Source organism: Vulpes lagopus, chromosome 24 (assembly GCF_018345385.1).
Source record: "Vulpes lagopus strain Blue_001 chromosome 24, ASM1834538v1, whole genome shotgun sequence".
NCBI lineage: Eukaryota > Metazoa > Chordata > Mammalia > Carnivora > Canidae > Vulpes > Vulpes lagopus.
This window is the reverse complement of record NC_054847.1, coordinates 56,139,856-56,157,296: the sequence shown is the minus strand read 5'-3', so window position 1 is coordinate 56,157,296 and position 17,441 is coordinate 56,139,856. Positions and strand designations below refer to the sequence as shown.

Genomic DNA, 17,441 nt, shown 5'->3' with positions numbered 1-17,441 from the left:
GCTTACTTAGATGCTAAGGCATGTAATAAGAGCATTTTAAGTAAAAAAGAACATCTGTTAGCTTTGTAGCGTAGAATACTTAAACCTTAAAATATTCAAATATTCAGTCCTTAAGAATAGTAAAGTGTGTGACTCTTCTCTCAAACCATCATCTGTAAACTGAAATTACAGCACCTACCTCTAGCTAGGCTGCTTTCTAGGACCGTACACACTCATGTCTAAATAGCACTTTAGCAGCTCTGAGCATGTAGTAAACAAACAGTAAACAGTAGTTGTTATTAACTGTAAATAGTGCTTGGCTGCTGGTAACAGTGATAGTGATAATTTCCTCTTAACAATTCTCCACTATTAATTCCCTTTCTTGAAGGAAATCTCCTTCACTTATAATTTTATTGGTAAATGAAACTAGAAATTCCAAAGAAGGACATAGTGCAAAATTGACTAATTTCAGTGTTTTCAAATCTTCATCCACATGGTCAGCTCAGCCCAGAAACCCCAGGTGAGTAGTGGAAGTCAATGCTAATGGGTATGGTATATCTTGGGGGGGTGGGGGGGGGGGGAAGAAAAGGATAGAAATGTTGAAAATCCATAGTTGGGTGGGCTGCACAATTTCTGAATAAAGTGAATTCTGAATTCACTTTGAAAGGGTAAATTTTGGGGCACCTGGGTGGCTCAGTGGTTGAGTGTCTGCATTTGGCTCAGAGTGTGATCCCGGGGTCCTAGGATCAAGCCCGCATTGGGTCCCCACAGGGAGCCTGCTTCTCTCTCCGCCTATGTCTCTGCCTCTCTCTCTCTCTCTCTCTCATGAATAAATAAAGTTTTTTTTAAAAAAGTAAATTTTATGATCTGTGAGTTATATCTCAATAAAACTATTACAAAAAAATTACTGCCTAAATATGAACATTTTCATGCCTTAATACTGATTACAAAATATCCAAAAGGTAGAGCAAGAGTCAGGTTTTCCCTCACTGCCCAAGGCCTCAGCACGAACGCCCCACTGAGGCGTCTCTTCCACAGAAAGGCCCATCCCCTCTACACACAAACATGTTTGCCCATAACACCCTTCCCTCAGCTCAGCCCCATAGGTTCATCCCTCAGTAATACTGTTTAATGCTTCCCCCATTAAGCCATCAGCTCCCTGAGAATCGAGGTCACATCAGCTTTCTTTACTAGTTACACTGAGAGCCTAGCCCAGAGAAGGGAATCATTAAGTACATACTAAAGAAAAACAAGCCCTGGAAGTGCTGGACTACTCTCCGCAGATTGCCATGACCTAGTATCCCCGGAGCACCCCTGTAACACCTGTGTGCAGGCGGATGTGCACTTTGAGGCTCCCCGAGGTGGAAAAGCTCTTCAGGCAGTACTGGCACTTGAACGCCTTGATGCCCGTGTGCGTTTTGATGTGAGCAGTCAGGGTGCTCTTCACAGCAAAGGCCCGGAAACACTGTGGACACTTGAAGGGCTTCTCATGGGTGTGAATGCGGATGTGGCGCACCAGGTCACTCGGCTTCCGGAACTCCTTGGTGCAGTAAGGACATACATGCCATCGAACACCGTTCTCCTCACGGATTGAACCTGCGGCCAAATGAAACACAGAAACAGCCCAGCTATTATACCAAATATTGAGGCACTTTAATGTCTTTCTAGGGTTAGATTAAAACAGCACACATACTTCTAAAAAGCTATCTACTTTTTGCCACAGCAGAAGATATATGATCAGTTATGAAAATGTTGAAATTCTCAGAATCACTGAAATTACTGAAGACTATGGCTCAATCTGACAGAAAATCTGAACAGTCACATGAGAACACAAATCACAGCCTGTGGGAAGTAAAAGAGTGCTAACTGGATAGGTGAAATGAAGTCAAAAGTACAATAACTACCTAACAGTCTTATGACAAATCAGAAAAGCAAGGTATAAAAAGGTGGGATAACTACAGTACCTATTAGCTAAACTTGGGAAATCCCTACCCCATCAGTTTTTTTCTAGGCAAAAATGAAAACCTTATTTAATTACCTAAAATGACATAATATAAAACTGTCACCAGGTTCTAATTATTTCTGGGAATGGACTGGCCAGATACAGACTGGCAGCCTGCAGATGTCTTCAAATGTGGCTTGTGTAGGTTTTGTTTGGATCACACACTGTTACAAAAAAAAGTTAAACACAGATTTTTGACCCTTTGACAAATGGAAAGATCTGGAAAACCAGATCTGCATTCCCATATGGCAACTTTCCCTGGTCTCAGAAATTGCTTTTCTCTTCCAACATATTAATAAATTTGAAAAGAAGCATATATTATAATCATCTTTAAGATGAAAAAGCAATTACTAAAATTTATATCTACTCTTAATTTTTAAAAAATTATCGAAAAAGAGGAAGAGCTGAATAAACATATCTCAACACAACCTCTGACATAATAGGAAAATACTAAAAACAATCCTATTACAGTCAGGAAAAAAAAAATCCACTGTCACTGTCATGAATTTATTGTGTTCTAGTGATACAAGCCAACAAAATAAGATAAGATATAGAAATACACAGTATAAACTATAAAGGAAAACGTAAAATCATTATTTACAAATGATATGATTATATGCCTTAAAAAAAACTAAAACTAAGAAAGAGGACCACATTTTAATACATGGAAATCAACATCCTTCATGTTTAACAAAATCCAGAAGAAAATTTTGAACTACTACTAAAATACAAAAAAAAAAAAAAGAAAGAAAAGAAAAAGAAAACACCTGAATAAATGGAAATACACACCCTATTATTTGGTACAAAGACAACAAGTTATAAAGACATCAATACTCACTGGTTAAATCACTTAAATACAAATACCAATAGGATTTTTTAAGAAAACTAGAGCTCTGGAAATTTAGCAGACAATTCCAAAGTACACATGAAAAAATAAGCATGTGAAAATGGTCAAAAATACACTTTAAAAACAGTGTAACTGGGGAGGACTAGGCCTGCCAGTTATGAAAGCATCCTACAGAGCTACAATTGTCTGGCACCAGAACACATGAAAAAAAAGACAGGTTCGTACACAGAACACAGTCAAGACCCATGTAGGTCTGCAGGTATAAAGAACGGAATGGCGGCATGGTGTTTGGACAGCAGGGTGTTCATCTGAAAATAAAAAATAAAACTGAGTCAAAGATTTAGTTTAAAATAGGAAAAGTATGAAAGCAGTGGATAAAAGAGGTTATTTCCCATAACATCAGTGTTGAAGTCTAAGTATTATACCCATCCAAAACCCGTGATACGCTGACAAATCTGGCTATAGAAAAACAAAACATTTCTCCCTTTTCACTCAAAAAGACAAATCAGAGAACATACGCTATCAAATACTGTCATCCTCAACATATTACAGCAAATAAAAGTTGACTCAGTCACATGGAAAAAATGCAGCCCTGGCTCTTTAAACAGGAAAACTTGCTCAACCTTTGATTCCTTACAAGAGAAATGCAATTAAAACAATAAGAAACCATTTTTAACCTATCAGGTGAGTAAAAAGGATCCCCAAATTTTGACAACAATCTCTTCAGAAAGGATAAGGAAACAGGCACTCTGCTATGGTGTCGTTGGGAGTGTAGACAGACACACTACAAAGAAGCAAAATCACCAACATTTACAACTGTAAGTACGAACAAATTCCTTTTCCTTGTTATTAAGCACATTAGCGATACAAATAATGAAATCTGAGTAAGACCTGTGGACTGGATCCATGTTAACACCCTGATGTTGGGCAGCCCTGGTGGCTCAGCGAGTTTAGCGCCGCCTTCAGTCCAGGGCGTGATCCCAGAGACCAGGGATTGAGTCCCACATCAGGTTCCCTGCATGGAGCCTGCTTCTCCCTCTGCCTGTGTCTCTGCATCTCTCTCTCTGTGTGTCTCTATGAATAAATAATTAAATGTTAAAAAAAAAAAAAAGAAGGGTTATAACACCCTGATGTTGACATCTGTCCAATGATTATCTAGGACAGTATATCTTGGCCTTAGGAAATATACACTCAAGTATTTAGAGCCAAAGGGATATTACACAAATTTATATTTATTATTGTTTGTATTAGCAAGATATTGCAAATGACCTAATTAATTATATATCCATAAAATGGAATAATCTCTAGACATTTTGTAAAACATCAGGTGGAAAAAAGTCAACTACAAAAAGATATATAAATATATACAGTATCCCCCCCATTCCTATTTCTGCTATAGAAAAATAAAACATTTCTCCTTTTTCACTCAAAAAGACAAATCAGAGGAGAATATAGGCTATCAAAACAATCTAATACATACAAAAAACAATCTAATACATAATATATAATATGCCCTTGCTTGTTTAAAAGATAGAGAACCCCAGTGGCAGTGGCTGCCCTGGGGTGGGGAGTGGAGGAGCGTGTGAAGGACAAGCATGAACAGAGGACTTTTCATCATACATTATTTTAGATCTTGAAATACGTGGCATGACAAGTTTCATCTATTTAAAAAATAATTTTAAAACATACGTAATTTTATTTTTAAAATAATTTTAAAACATCATATTTCTTTGAGCAGTCAGTTATCACATGTCAGGCACTATCCTACACAGCTTACGTGGATTTTCTCATTTGGTTCTCTCCCATTTATTTTGTCATTGCCCCATTTTAAAGATGATAAAGCAGACATTTTAAGTTTTATTTTATTTTATTTTATTTTTAAGTAATCTCTACACCCAAACAAGGTGCTGGAACTCACAACCCTGAGATCAAGAGTCACACACTCCAGCTCCTGAGCTGGCCAGGCGCCCCTAAAGATGACATCTTGAAGGTTAGCTAACTTGCCCAAGGTCAGCTGCCAGTCAATGGCACAGTCAAGGTACATATTGAAGTCTGTAATTCTAGAGTCTGAGTGCCATTTTCTCAGAAAAGTTTGTCCTCCCAGCTTTACCTCAAGGAGAGCATTCACTATGTGCCAAGTACTACTGAAGGCATGCTCCTGCCTTGGAAGGGACTTAGCTGTGGCAACAAAACCACGCACCTGCAGCAGGGCATCAGTGATGCTGAGATGGCAGCCTGTGCTCGTGCACAGGGCAAGCAGAGACAATGCGGGTTCAGCTCATGGGGACAGGAACACTTGGAAACATCTGCATCCCAGGGGTACCTGGCCGGGTCAGCTGGAAGAGCCCACAACTCTCAACCTCAGGGTTGTGAGTTTGAGCCCCACCTTGGGGGTAGAGATTACACACATACATATATAAAATCAAAAAAAATAATAAGTCTGCACTTGAAAGATAGCAGGACTTGGACTGAAGTACTTTTACAAGGCAGAGAAGCAGCAAAAGCCGGATATGAAGTTCTGGAAACAAAGTTCACAACGGCCAGAGTGTGAGATGCCAGGTGGGCACCAGCAAGAGTCAGAGCTTGCGCCAGCACGTAAGTCGAGGGAAACCTTCAGGCTATGAGAGGTTCGCAGTAGGTTCGTATCCGAGCGCGTCCTCCTCACTCTTCAGTCAGGTTCCACACAAGAGAAGCTACTGGGGACGCAGCCAGCTCCATCTTAGGCACCAGCTGTGGCCACAGTGGAGGACGAGAGTGACGAGGGGACAGGGACCTGGGCATTGCAGGTGGGAGGCAAGGGTGAATGATGCTGGACTCGGAGCACTCCGAGCTCAGCAGCAGGGATGGATGGACAGACAAGCTCTTCTAGGGCGAAATCCAAGTGCTGGCTCCACACAGGCCACAGCGCCCTTGGCTCATCTCTAGCAGTTAAAGATCGCCCCAGAGGCCGCGGGCCTGCAGGAGCTGCAGCCCGGGGATGTGCAGTGAGTAGCAGAACATCAAGTTAGATACAAATACTGAGACCTGACTAGTGCTCAGCAGCAGCTAATCAGGGAGACATCCATGGCTCAGGATTCAAGTTCAGGTGCTGAATCTGCAAACAGGGAAGAGTCTTCCCTTACTTTTTGTCACCAAATATTTCACTAAATGGCCCAGGTTGGGTGGTTGTTGCTATTGCTGTTGGCGACCGGGAGTTGGCCTGCACTTCTGAACCCTCAAGGCCATGGACTCAGCTGGTGGGTCGTGGTGTGACGCACACACACCCGAGGAGGCTGCAAACGTACCCTAATAAAAGCCCCTGCGGAACAGTGCCTTCCAAACCTGGTGGAGTTGTGGTGCCACATCTTACCAAATCACTCAGAAGTGCCATGTCAGTGCCTGACTATGGCATAGCTTACCCTCAGAGCTGGTGATGGGGTCTACAAGCAGCCGGCTAAGCCATATGCCCACGGGACTTCTACAGGAAGAGCCATGAGCCCACTTATTTGAAACTATACACAAACGAAGAGACTCTAATGCACAGAGTAGAAATGTTGTGTCAAGTACCACAGTCTATCGGGCTTTTCGGCATTGATCAAGAGCATGATGTTAACTTCCTAGCTAGATTCCCTAAGCCAGAAATGGAATGGGGTGTCATGGGTAGCTGGCTGGACTAAATTAAGAATGTTGAGATCAAGGATGCTCAAGAGGCAACACTGGGTACTGAAACCAGGAGTGCTACTGTCATCGTGTCATAGCTCCTAACTCATGAGGGTGATGACATCTCCTCTAACATTATTAGGATTTTTATGATTACTTCATATTTTGAAACTGCCTATAATGCTGTCAGGGTAGCAAAGCTGCCAGATCTTATGAAAAACTGACTCGTGCTGAAGAGCATGAGTCTGGAAATGAGGGTGAAGATGGCACTATGTTTGTAAAGAATACAGAAGAGCTAACATCATTGTTGGGCATGGTCACGTTTCCCCAGAGCTACTGCTAGCTTCTGAAGCTGAGCCTCAGTCTGACGCTGAAAATGGATGGGCTCTATGCTGTATGGAAGCGGAGTTGGCAATACGACTGCTCAATAGGTCGCCAGAAGCTCTTCCAGCATCTCACAGTGCTCCCTCCTCAGACGGTGTTTCAAGAGCCAGCGCTCAGCAGAATAGGACCGGAGCTTTGGAAACGTCAGAGTTAGTTCTTCTCAGAGTAGATCCGAGTTCTTCAAACTGTTGCTAGATAGATGTCTTTGCTGCTGATCCCAACGCATCTTCCATGGATCATGAGCATCTGCGGCCTTCGGGTGCAAAAGGACAGAGCAGAACTGCTTACCTGCTTCTAAAATTTGTCAAAACTCTCCACATAAAGGAATCTTTTCATTGAGAATCATCTCAATAGAATATAAGACTCTTTAGAGCTTTCACCACCTCAGAATGGTGACCAGTCCTTATTAAGCAGCTATGATCAATTCCTCATTTATGAGATAGCTGGAATGCTGGTTGTTCACAGTGAACGCCCAGCAAAAAGCAAGCAAGCATTCAGGGAGGGATCTCTTAACGTCCGCCCATGGAGAAGTTACAAATTCTCTTAGAATTGTTTATACCACATATGGTCGGTGCCTCTGCTTCATGAAATTCTGCAAGGGCTGCTCTGAGGAGAAACAACCAATCTGCTTCAGAGTCCGCCAGTGGGATGAACCAAGTCAGAGCAAACATGGCACAGAAGACGTTACTGAGGAGCAGTTCAATATCCAGACCCAATTGCACAGTGGATATGCCCCATCACACTCTCAAAGCTGGTACACCTCCAGGAAAGCAGAGACAGAGTTGTGGGGCTCACTGATTCTGTTCCCCAGCACAGTGCCCCGGCGTGTCTCCCAACACCATCAGGGTGAGCCTCTGACCTGGCAGATGCACACAGCAGAGGCCTCACCTGCGTGTGACCCTGGACACAATCACTCTGGGAGGGAACCCTCAGTGCTGGGTCTTCAGCAAGAACATCTACCCTCCTATGTAGCTCCAGAAATAATTCAGAAGTTTTGGTAAGAGCTCCAGAAGCCTGATGCTAAAGTTCTTAAAAATGACTCAAAGGTGTCCCTCCAGAGAGCAAAGTCCTAACGGCAGCTCTCCCTATGCCCACTTTATTGCTGGGAGCTCCAGCGAGTGATTTATAAAGAAGAAATGTTTCTGTGTCATTCACACTGATCTTTTTAACACTGCTGTGAGCTTACTGCAAAATATGCATTATGATTTCTCTGTAAAGTGAGTGTGATTCTCCCCAAAGACAGCTAGCTAAGTGACAACTAGGGAAGTTGCTTTACATGCCAACTCAAATTGTTGCATATAAAAATACTTGAAAGTATGAAGCAAATACAATAATCAGAAGTAATTTTTTTTCTAGATAGCAATTATATTTAAGTTGTTTTAACATCAATGTACACTCTATAAAAGAGAATGGTTTTATAAATTAACAGATTTAAAAGTAAATGCTGGCATTATCCATTTTTTTAATAAAGAAGTATATATTATTAGGTGAAGTCGAAAAAATATCACTAGCCAAGAAATTTAAAAATGTGCCATAAAGAAAAAACAGAGGGGAAGAAAGAGACAGAGGGAGACAGAAGGGGAAGAGAGAAACCAGAGTAACATGGAAGCCCCGGCAGAAGACATGGTTTGCTTTCCATTAATCAATTACTATGATTTACCACCTCAGAGATTAAAGTAGAAAAACATGTGAACATACCAATAGATAAAAAAGGGCATTTGATAATATTTAACATAAGATAGGGGGGAAAAAACCATCATAGAAAACCAAATACAGAAGACAGCCTCTCAAATCTGAAAGGTCCAATGACAACATTTGTAAAAAGATAAATTCAACGGTGAAACATTAAAACCATCCCCTTTAAAAGTCAGGATGAGGGGCCTTTGGCCCAGGGCATAATCCTGGAGTCCCAGGATCGAGTTCCACATCGGGCTCTCTGCAGGAGCCTGATTCTCTCTCTGCCTGTGTCTCTGCCCCCACCCCCCCACTCCCCGCTCATGGAAAAAAAAAAAAAAAAAAAAAAAGGCAGCATGGAAGAGGACCACTCTCCATACTTCTATACAACCCTGTGGCAGAAGTCCAAGCCAATATACCAAGAAGAGGAAAACTGCTATTATTCATACACAATATAGTATCTACATGAAAAACTCAAAATAATTTTCAAACTGCTACAATTAACAATAGAAGTTGACTGGTTGCTGGATTCATGATTAATATATAAAAGAAAATTTAATGCTAGAACGCTGGCTTTTTTTTTTTAAGATTTTATTTATTTATTCATGAGACACACAGAGAAAAGGGGGGGGGAAGGCAGAGACACAGGCAGAGGGAGAAGCAGGCTCCATTGCAGGGAGCCTGATGTGGGAATCGATCCTGGGACTCCAGGACCACGCCCTGGGCCAAAGGCAGACGCTAAACCACTGAGCCACTCAGGGATCCCCATAGATAGTTTCAAAATTACTTTTAATATAGAAAAATAAATGAGCAGAAACTGTTACTACGATCCTCGATCCTCGGAGCAGAATGCTCTCCTGCCTCACCTGACTCTCACTGATCCCTGTGGGCTTCACTCCATTTTAATGAGGACTTGGTTCTCATCCCTCCAACTCAGTCAAGCTTTTACTTTCTCACTGTGGCCCGCTGATTTCTCCCATCTCTAAACACAGGGCACATCTTTAACCAACAATCTGCCTCTGTGACCTAGAAACTGTTGTTTCTGCTGTGCAAGGCCCATGCACTCACTGTGCACTGCATCACGGACACCTCAGACCTAACTGTCCTTCCCAGTACACCTCATGCTATGATGTGTTATATGTTCTATGTTACAGGCACTCAGCTCAAAGCCAGCTTACCATTTAAAAAAAGTAGAGGTCTTAAAAAAAATAAAAAATAAAAAATAAAAAAAAAATAAAAAAATAAAAATAAAAAAAGTAGAGGTCTTAAGATAATATTTATATCTAATTATAAATGACAACTCAAAACAGAACCTAAACAAAATCTCATAAACTCTGAAAATTGTACACAAATGAGATAAATGATGAGATTTTAAACTAAATTCAACCATGCCCAAATAAATGAGTCTTTTTAAAGTTCTCTATCCTGTATTATATAAAAAGCAGGAAGTAATTCAAGAAAGTAATTCATTTATCTGAACTATGAATAAAAAAATCCTCTTTATTCACAACATAGATCCTCTAAAGGGAAAGAAAAGCATCAATAAAAAGAAAATATCAATCTTTTGAGTTATTCAAAGCAGATATAAAAATCCAAACATGTGCATGCATGTTGTTTTTAGAAAAGAACAACAGTTGCAAAAGTTCTTACCTAGAATGAATTTATACTTAACTCTCTGTCAATGATTCGAGTCATAATTTATCAGAGCTGCATGGACTTGCAGGTAACAAGCAGCAGAAAAAAAAGCAGGAGGAGGGCTGTACAGAGAACTGGAACCCACATGCAAGGAGTAACACACAGTATTTTTGAGGTTGAGAACTATAGCCCCCAGCATCCTGGAGCCCGTGCCCCAAGCCAGCTGCCAGGACACCAGCCTATCACGGCACAGAGTAGGAGTCAAATTCATGACTCAGTCGTCAGGAAGAGGCTAAGGTTTCCGGATCACACTCTGGTCCAAGAAGGTAAAATCTCTGTGGCCTCGAGAAAGATCTCCACCCAGAAGAGTTCTGCCCCTGTCATCCTTAGAGGAGTAAGTTACTGCTTTCCAAACACCTTTTATCGTGATTTCCAGAGAGCCAATGTTTGACCACAATAGATATCAAACTTTGTGAACTTTTAATAATAATTTATATGTCAAGTTTTACGATAAACATAAAAGCGCTTACTAAATTTTTAATCAATATATAAAATACCTCTTAAAATAACAAAACAAATTCTACCAAAAACATTCTCACAGTGATGCCTGGGTGGCTCAGCAGTTGAGCATCTGCCTTTGGCTTGGGGCATGATACCAGGGTCCTGGGATAGAGTCTCATATTGGGCTCCCCACAGGGAGCCTGCTTCTCCCTCTGGCTGTGTCTATGCATCTCTCTGTCTCTCATGAATAAATAAAATCTTAAAAAAAAAAAAAAGAAAAACATTCTCACAGAACTACACTGACAGCTTCAGTTGGCAGAGTGTGTACAACCTGGACATGTGATCCAAGCTAATTTGAAGCTGCTAAGAAGAGGTGATGCTCATGGTCTCCTCAGGGTGCCAAACGGCACTCAACTCCCCCTGCATGGCAAGTTCCAAAAACAGTCACTACAGTAAACGTGTCCTGCTCCCTGAGAAGTTTCAACCAAAGAAATACCTTTCTATGGAAGCATGTCCCCATCTTGCACAATATGTGAGGGATCAACTAAAAAAAAAAAAAAAAAAAAAAATGCTGGCTCTAACTTGTACTGAGGATCACATTTAATCTAAAATTCAGTAGAACTAGGTAAACTTGCTCAGTCATCTACGTGTGTGTTTATTCAGACACTTCACAAATTAGCCAACATGATCTCTGTGAACCCCACAGCAGACTGGTCCATATTCGAGTCATGTGCATGCTTCGTGGAAATCCTGTCCTGCCACCAGCTGAGGCTTGAGGATGCAGAGTGTCCTCCTCCAGTCCTGGAGCCATTCCCTCTCGGGGTCCCCTGGGAGAGCACCTGCCAAGGTCTGAGTGCCGTCTGAGGTATGACAGCAGCCAGCACCCACCCACAGGAGGTTCTACAGGTGGCACGTGTCCACCCTTTATCAGGTGCACAGGAAAAAATGCAAGGTCACTTATTCCAAGAAGATTTTGCACAGCGAATAAAAAATGCGTGGAAATGGTGCTTTTCCCCCCTTCTTTCCTCCCTGGATACCAGGAATCCCTGGATGATAAAGTGCTTCAATTCCATCATCCTGGTTTTCACTTGGGGACACGGGGGGCAGATCAAGGGAAAGAGAAGAGCTACCACATTCTGTGGGTTCACACAACAGCCCACCACATGCCAATGCTGAGAAGACCTGCTCAGAGGGAAGCCCTGCTCAGTGCTCCCAGAGCTGAGTGTTCACTGCTCTGCCTACAAGAGAGGGCTCGCTCCCCAAGACACCATGAGGGTCCCTAAGGAAACACATCTAGGGGACCACTCTCGCCCACAGGATGGAAACCCCTTGCATGGAGGAGGACATAGCTACGGCCGCCCTGGAGCAAGAGTCATCGTGAGGCCCACAGGTGCTCAGGGGCAAACAGAAGGGGTGCGGCCACCCAGCAGCCCACACAAGGGCCTGGAGGCTCAGAAACATCCTGGGCACTGTGGGCACAGGTAGCAGCAGCATGATGCTTGGTGGCCTCTGGAGGAGGTCAGCTGTGTGGCACAACTGACCAGCTGCCAGAGCTCACAGAGACAGTGGGAGGGAGGCAGGGAAAGAGCACCCGATGCAGACCAGCCTGTGGAAAGGATGGGCCTCGAAACCCGTACTGTTCAGGACCCTCCCTGTGCTATCAGTGTGCACCCCGAAGTCCAGGGTGGGGGCAGGTTGTGGGGAGGGCAGCAGCCAGAACACTGGGGAGCTGGAGTTGCAGGGACATGGGGGACACGGCCAAGGGTCCAGCCCAGAGCTGCGCTCACAAGTCTGGCGGCGGCGCTATGGGAAGGGGAGGGCCAGACATGGTCAGCACACGGCTGCAGGGAGCAGCAAAGACGATCCGGGAACAAGCCTGAGGGACTGTCAGGAGAAGACAGCAATCACAGGGAAAGATGTTACAAGTGTCATGGTTTCTAATTTTAAATATAAAACAAATAGTTCGATACTATCAGAACATTCAGCAAACACACCTCCTTCAAGAAAAAAAAAAATAGGCGTATCAACATGCCCTCCAAAACACGCAAACCTTAAAGCATATTAAAATTACCAGGCAGAAATGGTGACTTCTTCTTTATAATTTTTTTTTCTTTTTTATCCAACTTCTCTGGGCTTTCTTGTTCTTTTTCCTGCTCTGCATCTGTGGGGTGGGTCTGTTCACTCGCAGTGTGAGGAGCATCTGGATTTTGGCTCTGCGCAGAGGACGTCCTGGCGTGGCTGGTGTCGTGAGCGTGTGCTGCAGCTGGAATTGAAGACAGCCCACTGTTTTCTAAGGCTTGCTGAGACAGAACAGAACTAACAGGTTAGGAGGTGGGAGGCCCAAATCTGCCTGCCAAAATCAATTACAAAGATGCAATAAGGCTTTACCCAGAGTTCTAACTCCACCCTACCAGCAATGTGAAAACCTGCACTGCCAACAGTTACTTATAAGACAGACTTGCAACTCCTTGAATCTAAAATGTCCCTTCTGATAACTGACGTCTCACCTCCACAAAATGCGGAATGGTAAATCAAAACAAATTGGAATTAAATATTTTGACATCTAGAAATTTTACTTCAGGCTACTTTGCCTAACTCTAAACAGATCTGGGTTTAAGTTATATGGGTTTTAAGTTATAGTAAGTTTGCCCTTAAGACCTCGGCTGCCATGCTCTCTTCCCCCCAACTCATCCCCCCAATAGTACAGATAGGACACAGGTTAGTTTTTATAACTGGTAACTAAATAGGAAGGATAAGGCAGGCCAGCTCTGTTTGCAAACATAGGATCTGAGGATAAAGCTGGGCTGGTGGAGAAAAATTAGAAAAACATGCTTTGCCCCACTGCCTTCTTCTCTCCCATGTGGGCATGGACCATCCACACGCTGATAAGAGAGGTGGAAATGACTCTCTCCAATAGTTACACAGGATATAGGAAAGTTCTGGAAAACCTATTCTTCTCAAGTAAATCACTTACAGAGAAAACTAAGTTTTTAACTTTTGCTAAATTTACAGATTAACCATTTAGAACTCTGCACTGTCCGTAAACACGTCCTGTGTTCCGACAGGATGCTTTAAGTTAGGGCACATATTTAATGATGATTCCCCTTTGACAAGACCTGACGATTTATTTTTCGGTCTTGGACAAGCACGGACAAGAGCACGAAGGTGCACCTCACCTGCAAAATGTCCTGGTTGATGCCCACCGTGATGCTGAGCTGCTGGCCGGGCTGCGGGGGCTGGCTGGACTCTGCCGGCCCCGGCTCCGAGAGCTCCAGGAGCTGCTGGATGACGTCGGTCACGGCCTGTGAATTCTGCTGGCTTGATGCGGACGTGACGTGGACTTCCGTCTGCTGGAGAGGTAACGTCTGGAACAGTGTGGCCTGAAACACAGCAGCAGCATCATTGAAAATGTCAGAAGTATATTCATTTGTACTTCAATTTGAAAAAAAAAAAAAAAAAAAGAAAGACAGGAAGAGGCACATCTTCCTTATGAGCATTAAAATCTAACAATATCCCAATCATAAATTTTAAATAAAATGCCTCATTGATTTTTCCATTAGGCATAATCAGGCCCTTGAAGGAACATGCTGAACAAACTGTCGCACTACTTGTTCCAAGGATTCATTAAGTGGCAGCAGAGGCGATCAGCTCAAGGTGAGGGTTTGAGTTCACAGGCCTCACCTTCGTGCCTTGCCCAGTAAAACACAGAAGCAAACGGGTTACAAAATAAAGAAAATAAGAGAGAAACCACTGTGGCCAAAATAATTCAGGAGATTTCTGAAAGAGGGGCACTAGAGGCAGAAGCGCTCAGGAAAGCCACAGCCACAAAGAGCCAAGGAGAGAGCCACCCTGACTCCCCAGGAACTCAGGAGTCTGAAATGCCACATGGAAGAGATGGTGGGAGCCAGACACAGCATCCCTCTGATCCATGAAGGTGTACCCGGGGCGTAGGGCGGAGTGGACCTAACACCCTGCAGCCCCAGCCAGGGTGCGGCTCAGGAACTGGGGACACAGTGTGCAGGGGGAAGGGGTATAGACTGGGAGTCCTTTTTTCTCTCTGCCAACCTGAAGCTGCTCTAAGAAACAAAGTCTATCAACGATGAAGCTAAAGGTGATGGAAAAATACCTAGGGCTGACCATGAGCCCCTTTCCCCATCCACAGAAGGGATGATGGGCACTTACCCTGAGGCAACAAAAATGGGGGATCACCCCTAGAAGAGATAGAAATGAATTCCTGGGGAGCACCAGGGCACCTTTTGTGGCACTTAGTTCCCCAATGGAACAAAAAGTCCCTACGTGCTGGCACCAGGGCCCCCGAGTTTCAGAGTCGGTTCCCGGCCAAGCACAGGTCATGGAGCCCTGGGCATGCCCCTGCTCCATCTGTGCACGATCGGCTCCCACATGGGCAGCCAGCTGTCCAGAGTCACAAGCCCTACAGAGCAGGGAGGATGCCGGGAGGCCCGAAGCAGATCACGCGAGGCACAGAAGAGAACTTTGAAAAAGGAAACACTAATTAGGTTTCAGGAGAAACTGCACCAAACCAGCAAAGAAAGAAGCGATCAGATCACAAAGGAAGAGTCCTTAAAAGTTAGAAGTATTAGCAGCTTCAAAAAAAATTCAATGGAAGTTTCATAAGACAGAGTAGAGGAAAACCCTCAAAAGTGGAACAAGAATCAGAAACTGTGAGAGGCAGAATAGGACACGGAGCACCGGCCACAGGGCTGCCCAGGGCTGTCCAGGGCTTCCCAGACCAGTGCCTGAGAGAGTGCCCCTGCATGCTCGGACTCGGGAAAAAGGTAGGGCAGACTCCAGGTTTCCAAAGCCTTTTACGTTTTTAATGAAAATATAAAATTTTAAGATGATCTGGATTATTCCAGGCGATTAACCATAGCTACATACTTGATTTGCATAATTGCCAAAGAAAATGGTAAAAACACTAATATTTGATTGATTTACACTTTGAAAATCTTATTTAAAAAACAGTCCCAAATAGGGGGGCAGCCTGGGTGGCTCAGCAGTTTAGCGCCGCCTTCAGCCCAGGGCATGATCCTAGTGACCCGGGATCGAGTCCCACGTCAAGCTCCCTGTATGTAGCCTGCTTCTCCCTCTGCCTGTGTCTCTGCCTCTCTCTGTGTATGTCCCTCATGAATAAATAAATAAAATCTTTAAAAGAAAAAAAAAGACTGTCCAAAATAGGACTTTAAGACTTCACAGGCAACACCCTTTTTGAACTCGGCCACAGTAACTTCTTGCAAGATACATCCACGAAGGCAAAAGAAAGAAAAACAAAAATGAACTATTGGGACTTCATCAAGATAAGAAGCTTTTGCACAGCAAAGGATACAGTCAACAAAACTCAAAGACAACCTACAGAATGGGAGAAGAGATTTGCAAATGACGTATCAGATAAAGGGCTAGTTTCCAAGATCTATAAAGAACTTATTAAACTCAACACCAAAGAAACAAACAATCCAATCATGAAATGGGCGAAAGACATGAACAGAAATCTCACAGAGGAAGACATAGACATGACCAACACGCACATGAGAAAATGCTCTGCATCACTTGCCATCAGGGAAATACAAATCAAAACCACAATGAGATACCACCTCACACCAGTGAGAATGGGGAACATTAACAAGGCAGGAAACCACAAATGTTGGAGAGGATGCGGAGAAAGGGGAACCCTCCTGCACTGTTGGTGGGAATGTGCACTGGTGCAGCCACTCTGGAAAACTGTGTGGAGGTTCCTCAAAGAGTTAAAAATAGACCTGCCCTATGACCCAGCAATTGCACTGTTGGGGGATTTACCCCAAAGATTCAGATGCAGTGAAACGCCGGGACACCTGCACCCCGATGTTTCTATCAGCAATGGCCACAATAGCCAAACTGTGGAAGGAGCCTCGGTGTCCATCGAAAGATGAATGGATAAAGAAGATGTGGTCTATGTATACAATGGAATATTACTCAGCCATTAGAAACGACAAATACCCACCATTTGCTTCAACGTGGATGGAACTGGAGGGTATTATGCTGAGTGAAATAAGTCAATCGGAGAAGGACATCATATGGTCTCATTCATTTGGGGAATATAAATAATAGTGAAAGGGAATAGAAGGGAAGAGAGAAGAAATGGGTAGGAAATATCAGAAAGGGAGACAGAACATAAAGACTCCTAACTCTGGGAAACGAACTAGGGGTGGTGAAGGGGAGGAGGGCAGGGGGTGGGGGTGAATGGGTGACCTAGGGGTGGTGAAGGGGAGGAGGGCAGGGGGTGGGGGTGAATGGGTGACGGGCACTGAGGGGGATGAGCACTGGGTGTTATTCTGTATGTTGGCAAATTGAACACTAATAAAAAATAAATTTATTAAAAAAAAAAGACTTCATTATTAGACTTTAATCATTCTCCAGTTTTAGAACTTATTTATGAAAGGCTCCCTAGTCAGGAGTAAGGCAAGGAATCATGTCAAGCTCCCAATATTGTGAGAAAAGACAACAAAACACAAACCGTAAATGAAAACCTAATGCTTAGGAAGTAAACACTAACAAATTTCCATGCTGGCAGGTGCTGACAACACCAGCAAGCTCACAAGGTCCACAGATGCACCGTCCACAGCGGTGGAGACACATCCTCTACACTCAGGCTCGGCTGCTTCCCACCAACAGAGAGGGTAGGAGAGGTAACAGACCGGGGCGGAGCTGGAGACTCTCCCCAGAACCAGAACACAGGCATGCGAGTGTGTGTCGTACACTCTTACATACGTCTCAGAAAACATGATT

General features: G+C 43.6%; 1 protein-coding gene across 13 annotated transcripts in view; it reads right to left on the bottom strand.

Annotated features, from left to right (window-relative positions):
• ZNF236 (zinc finger protein 236) overlaps window positions 1-17,441 on the bottom strand; it is a 110,537-nt gene that overhangs the window by 63,317 nt on the left and 29,779 nt on the right. For all 13 annotated transcript variants that reach the window (XM_041739519.1, XM_041739532.1, XM_041739518.1 and 10 more), the window contains 3 exons: window positions 13,838-14,041; window positions 12,733-12,961; window positions 1,303-1,575 (listed from right to left, as the gene is read on the bottom strand). In XM_041739519.1, the coding sequence (XP_041595453.1) occupies window positions 1,303-1,575; window positions 12,733-12,961; window positions 13,838-14,041 (706 nt within the window). The remainder of the gene's footprint in view (window positions 1-1,302; window positions 1,576-12,732; window positions 12,962-13,837; window positions 14,042-17,441) is intronic.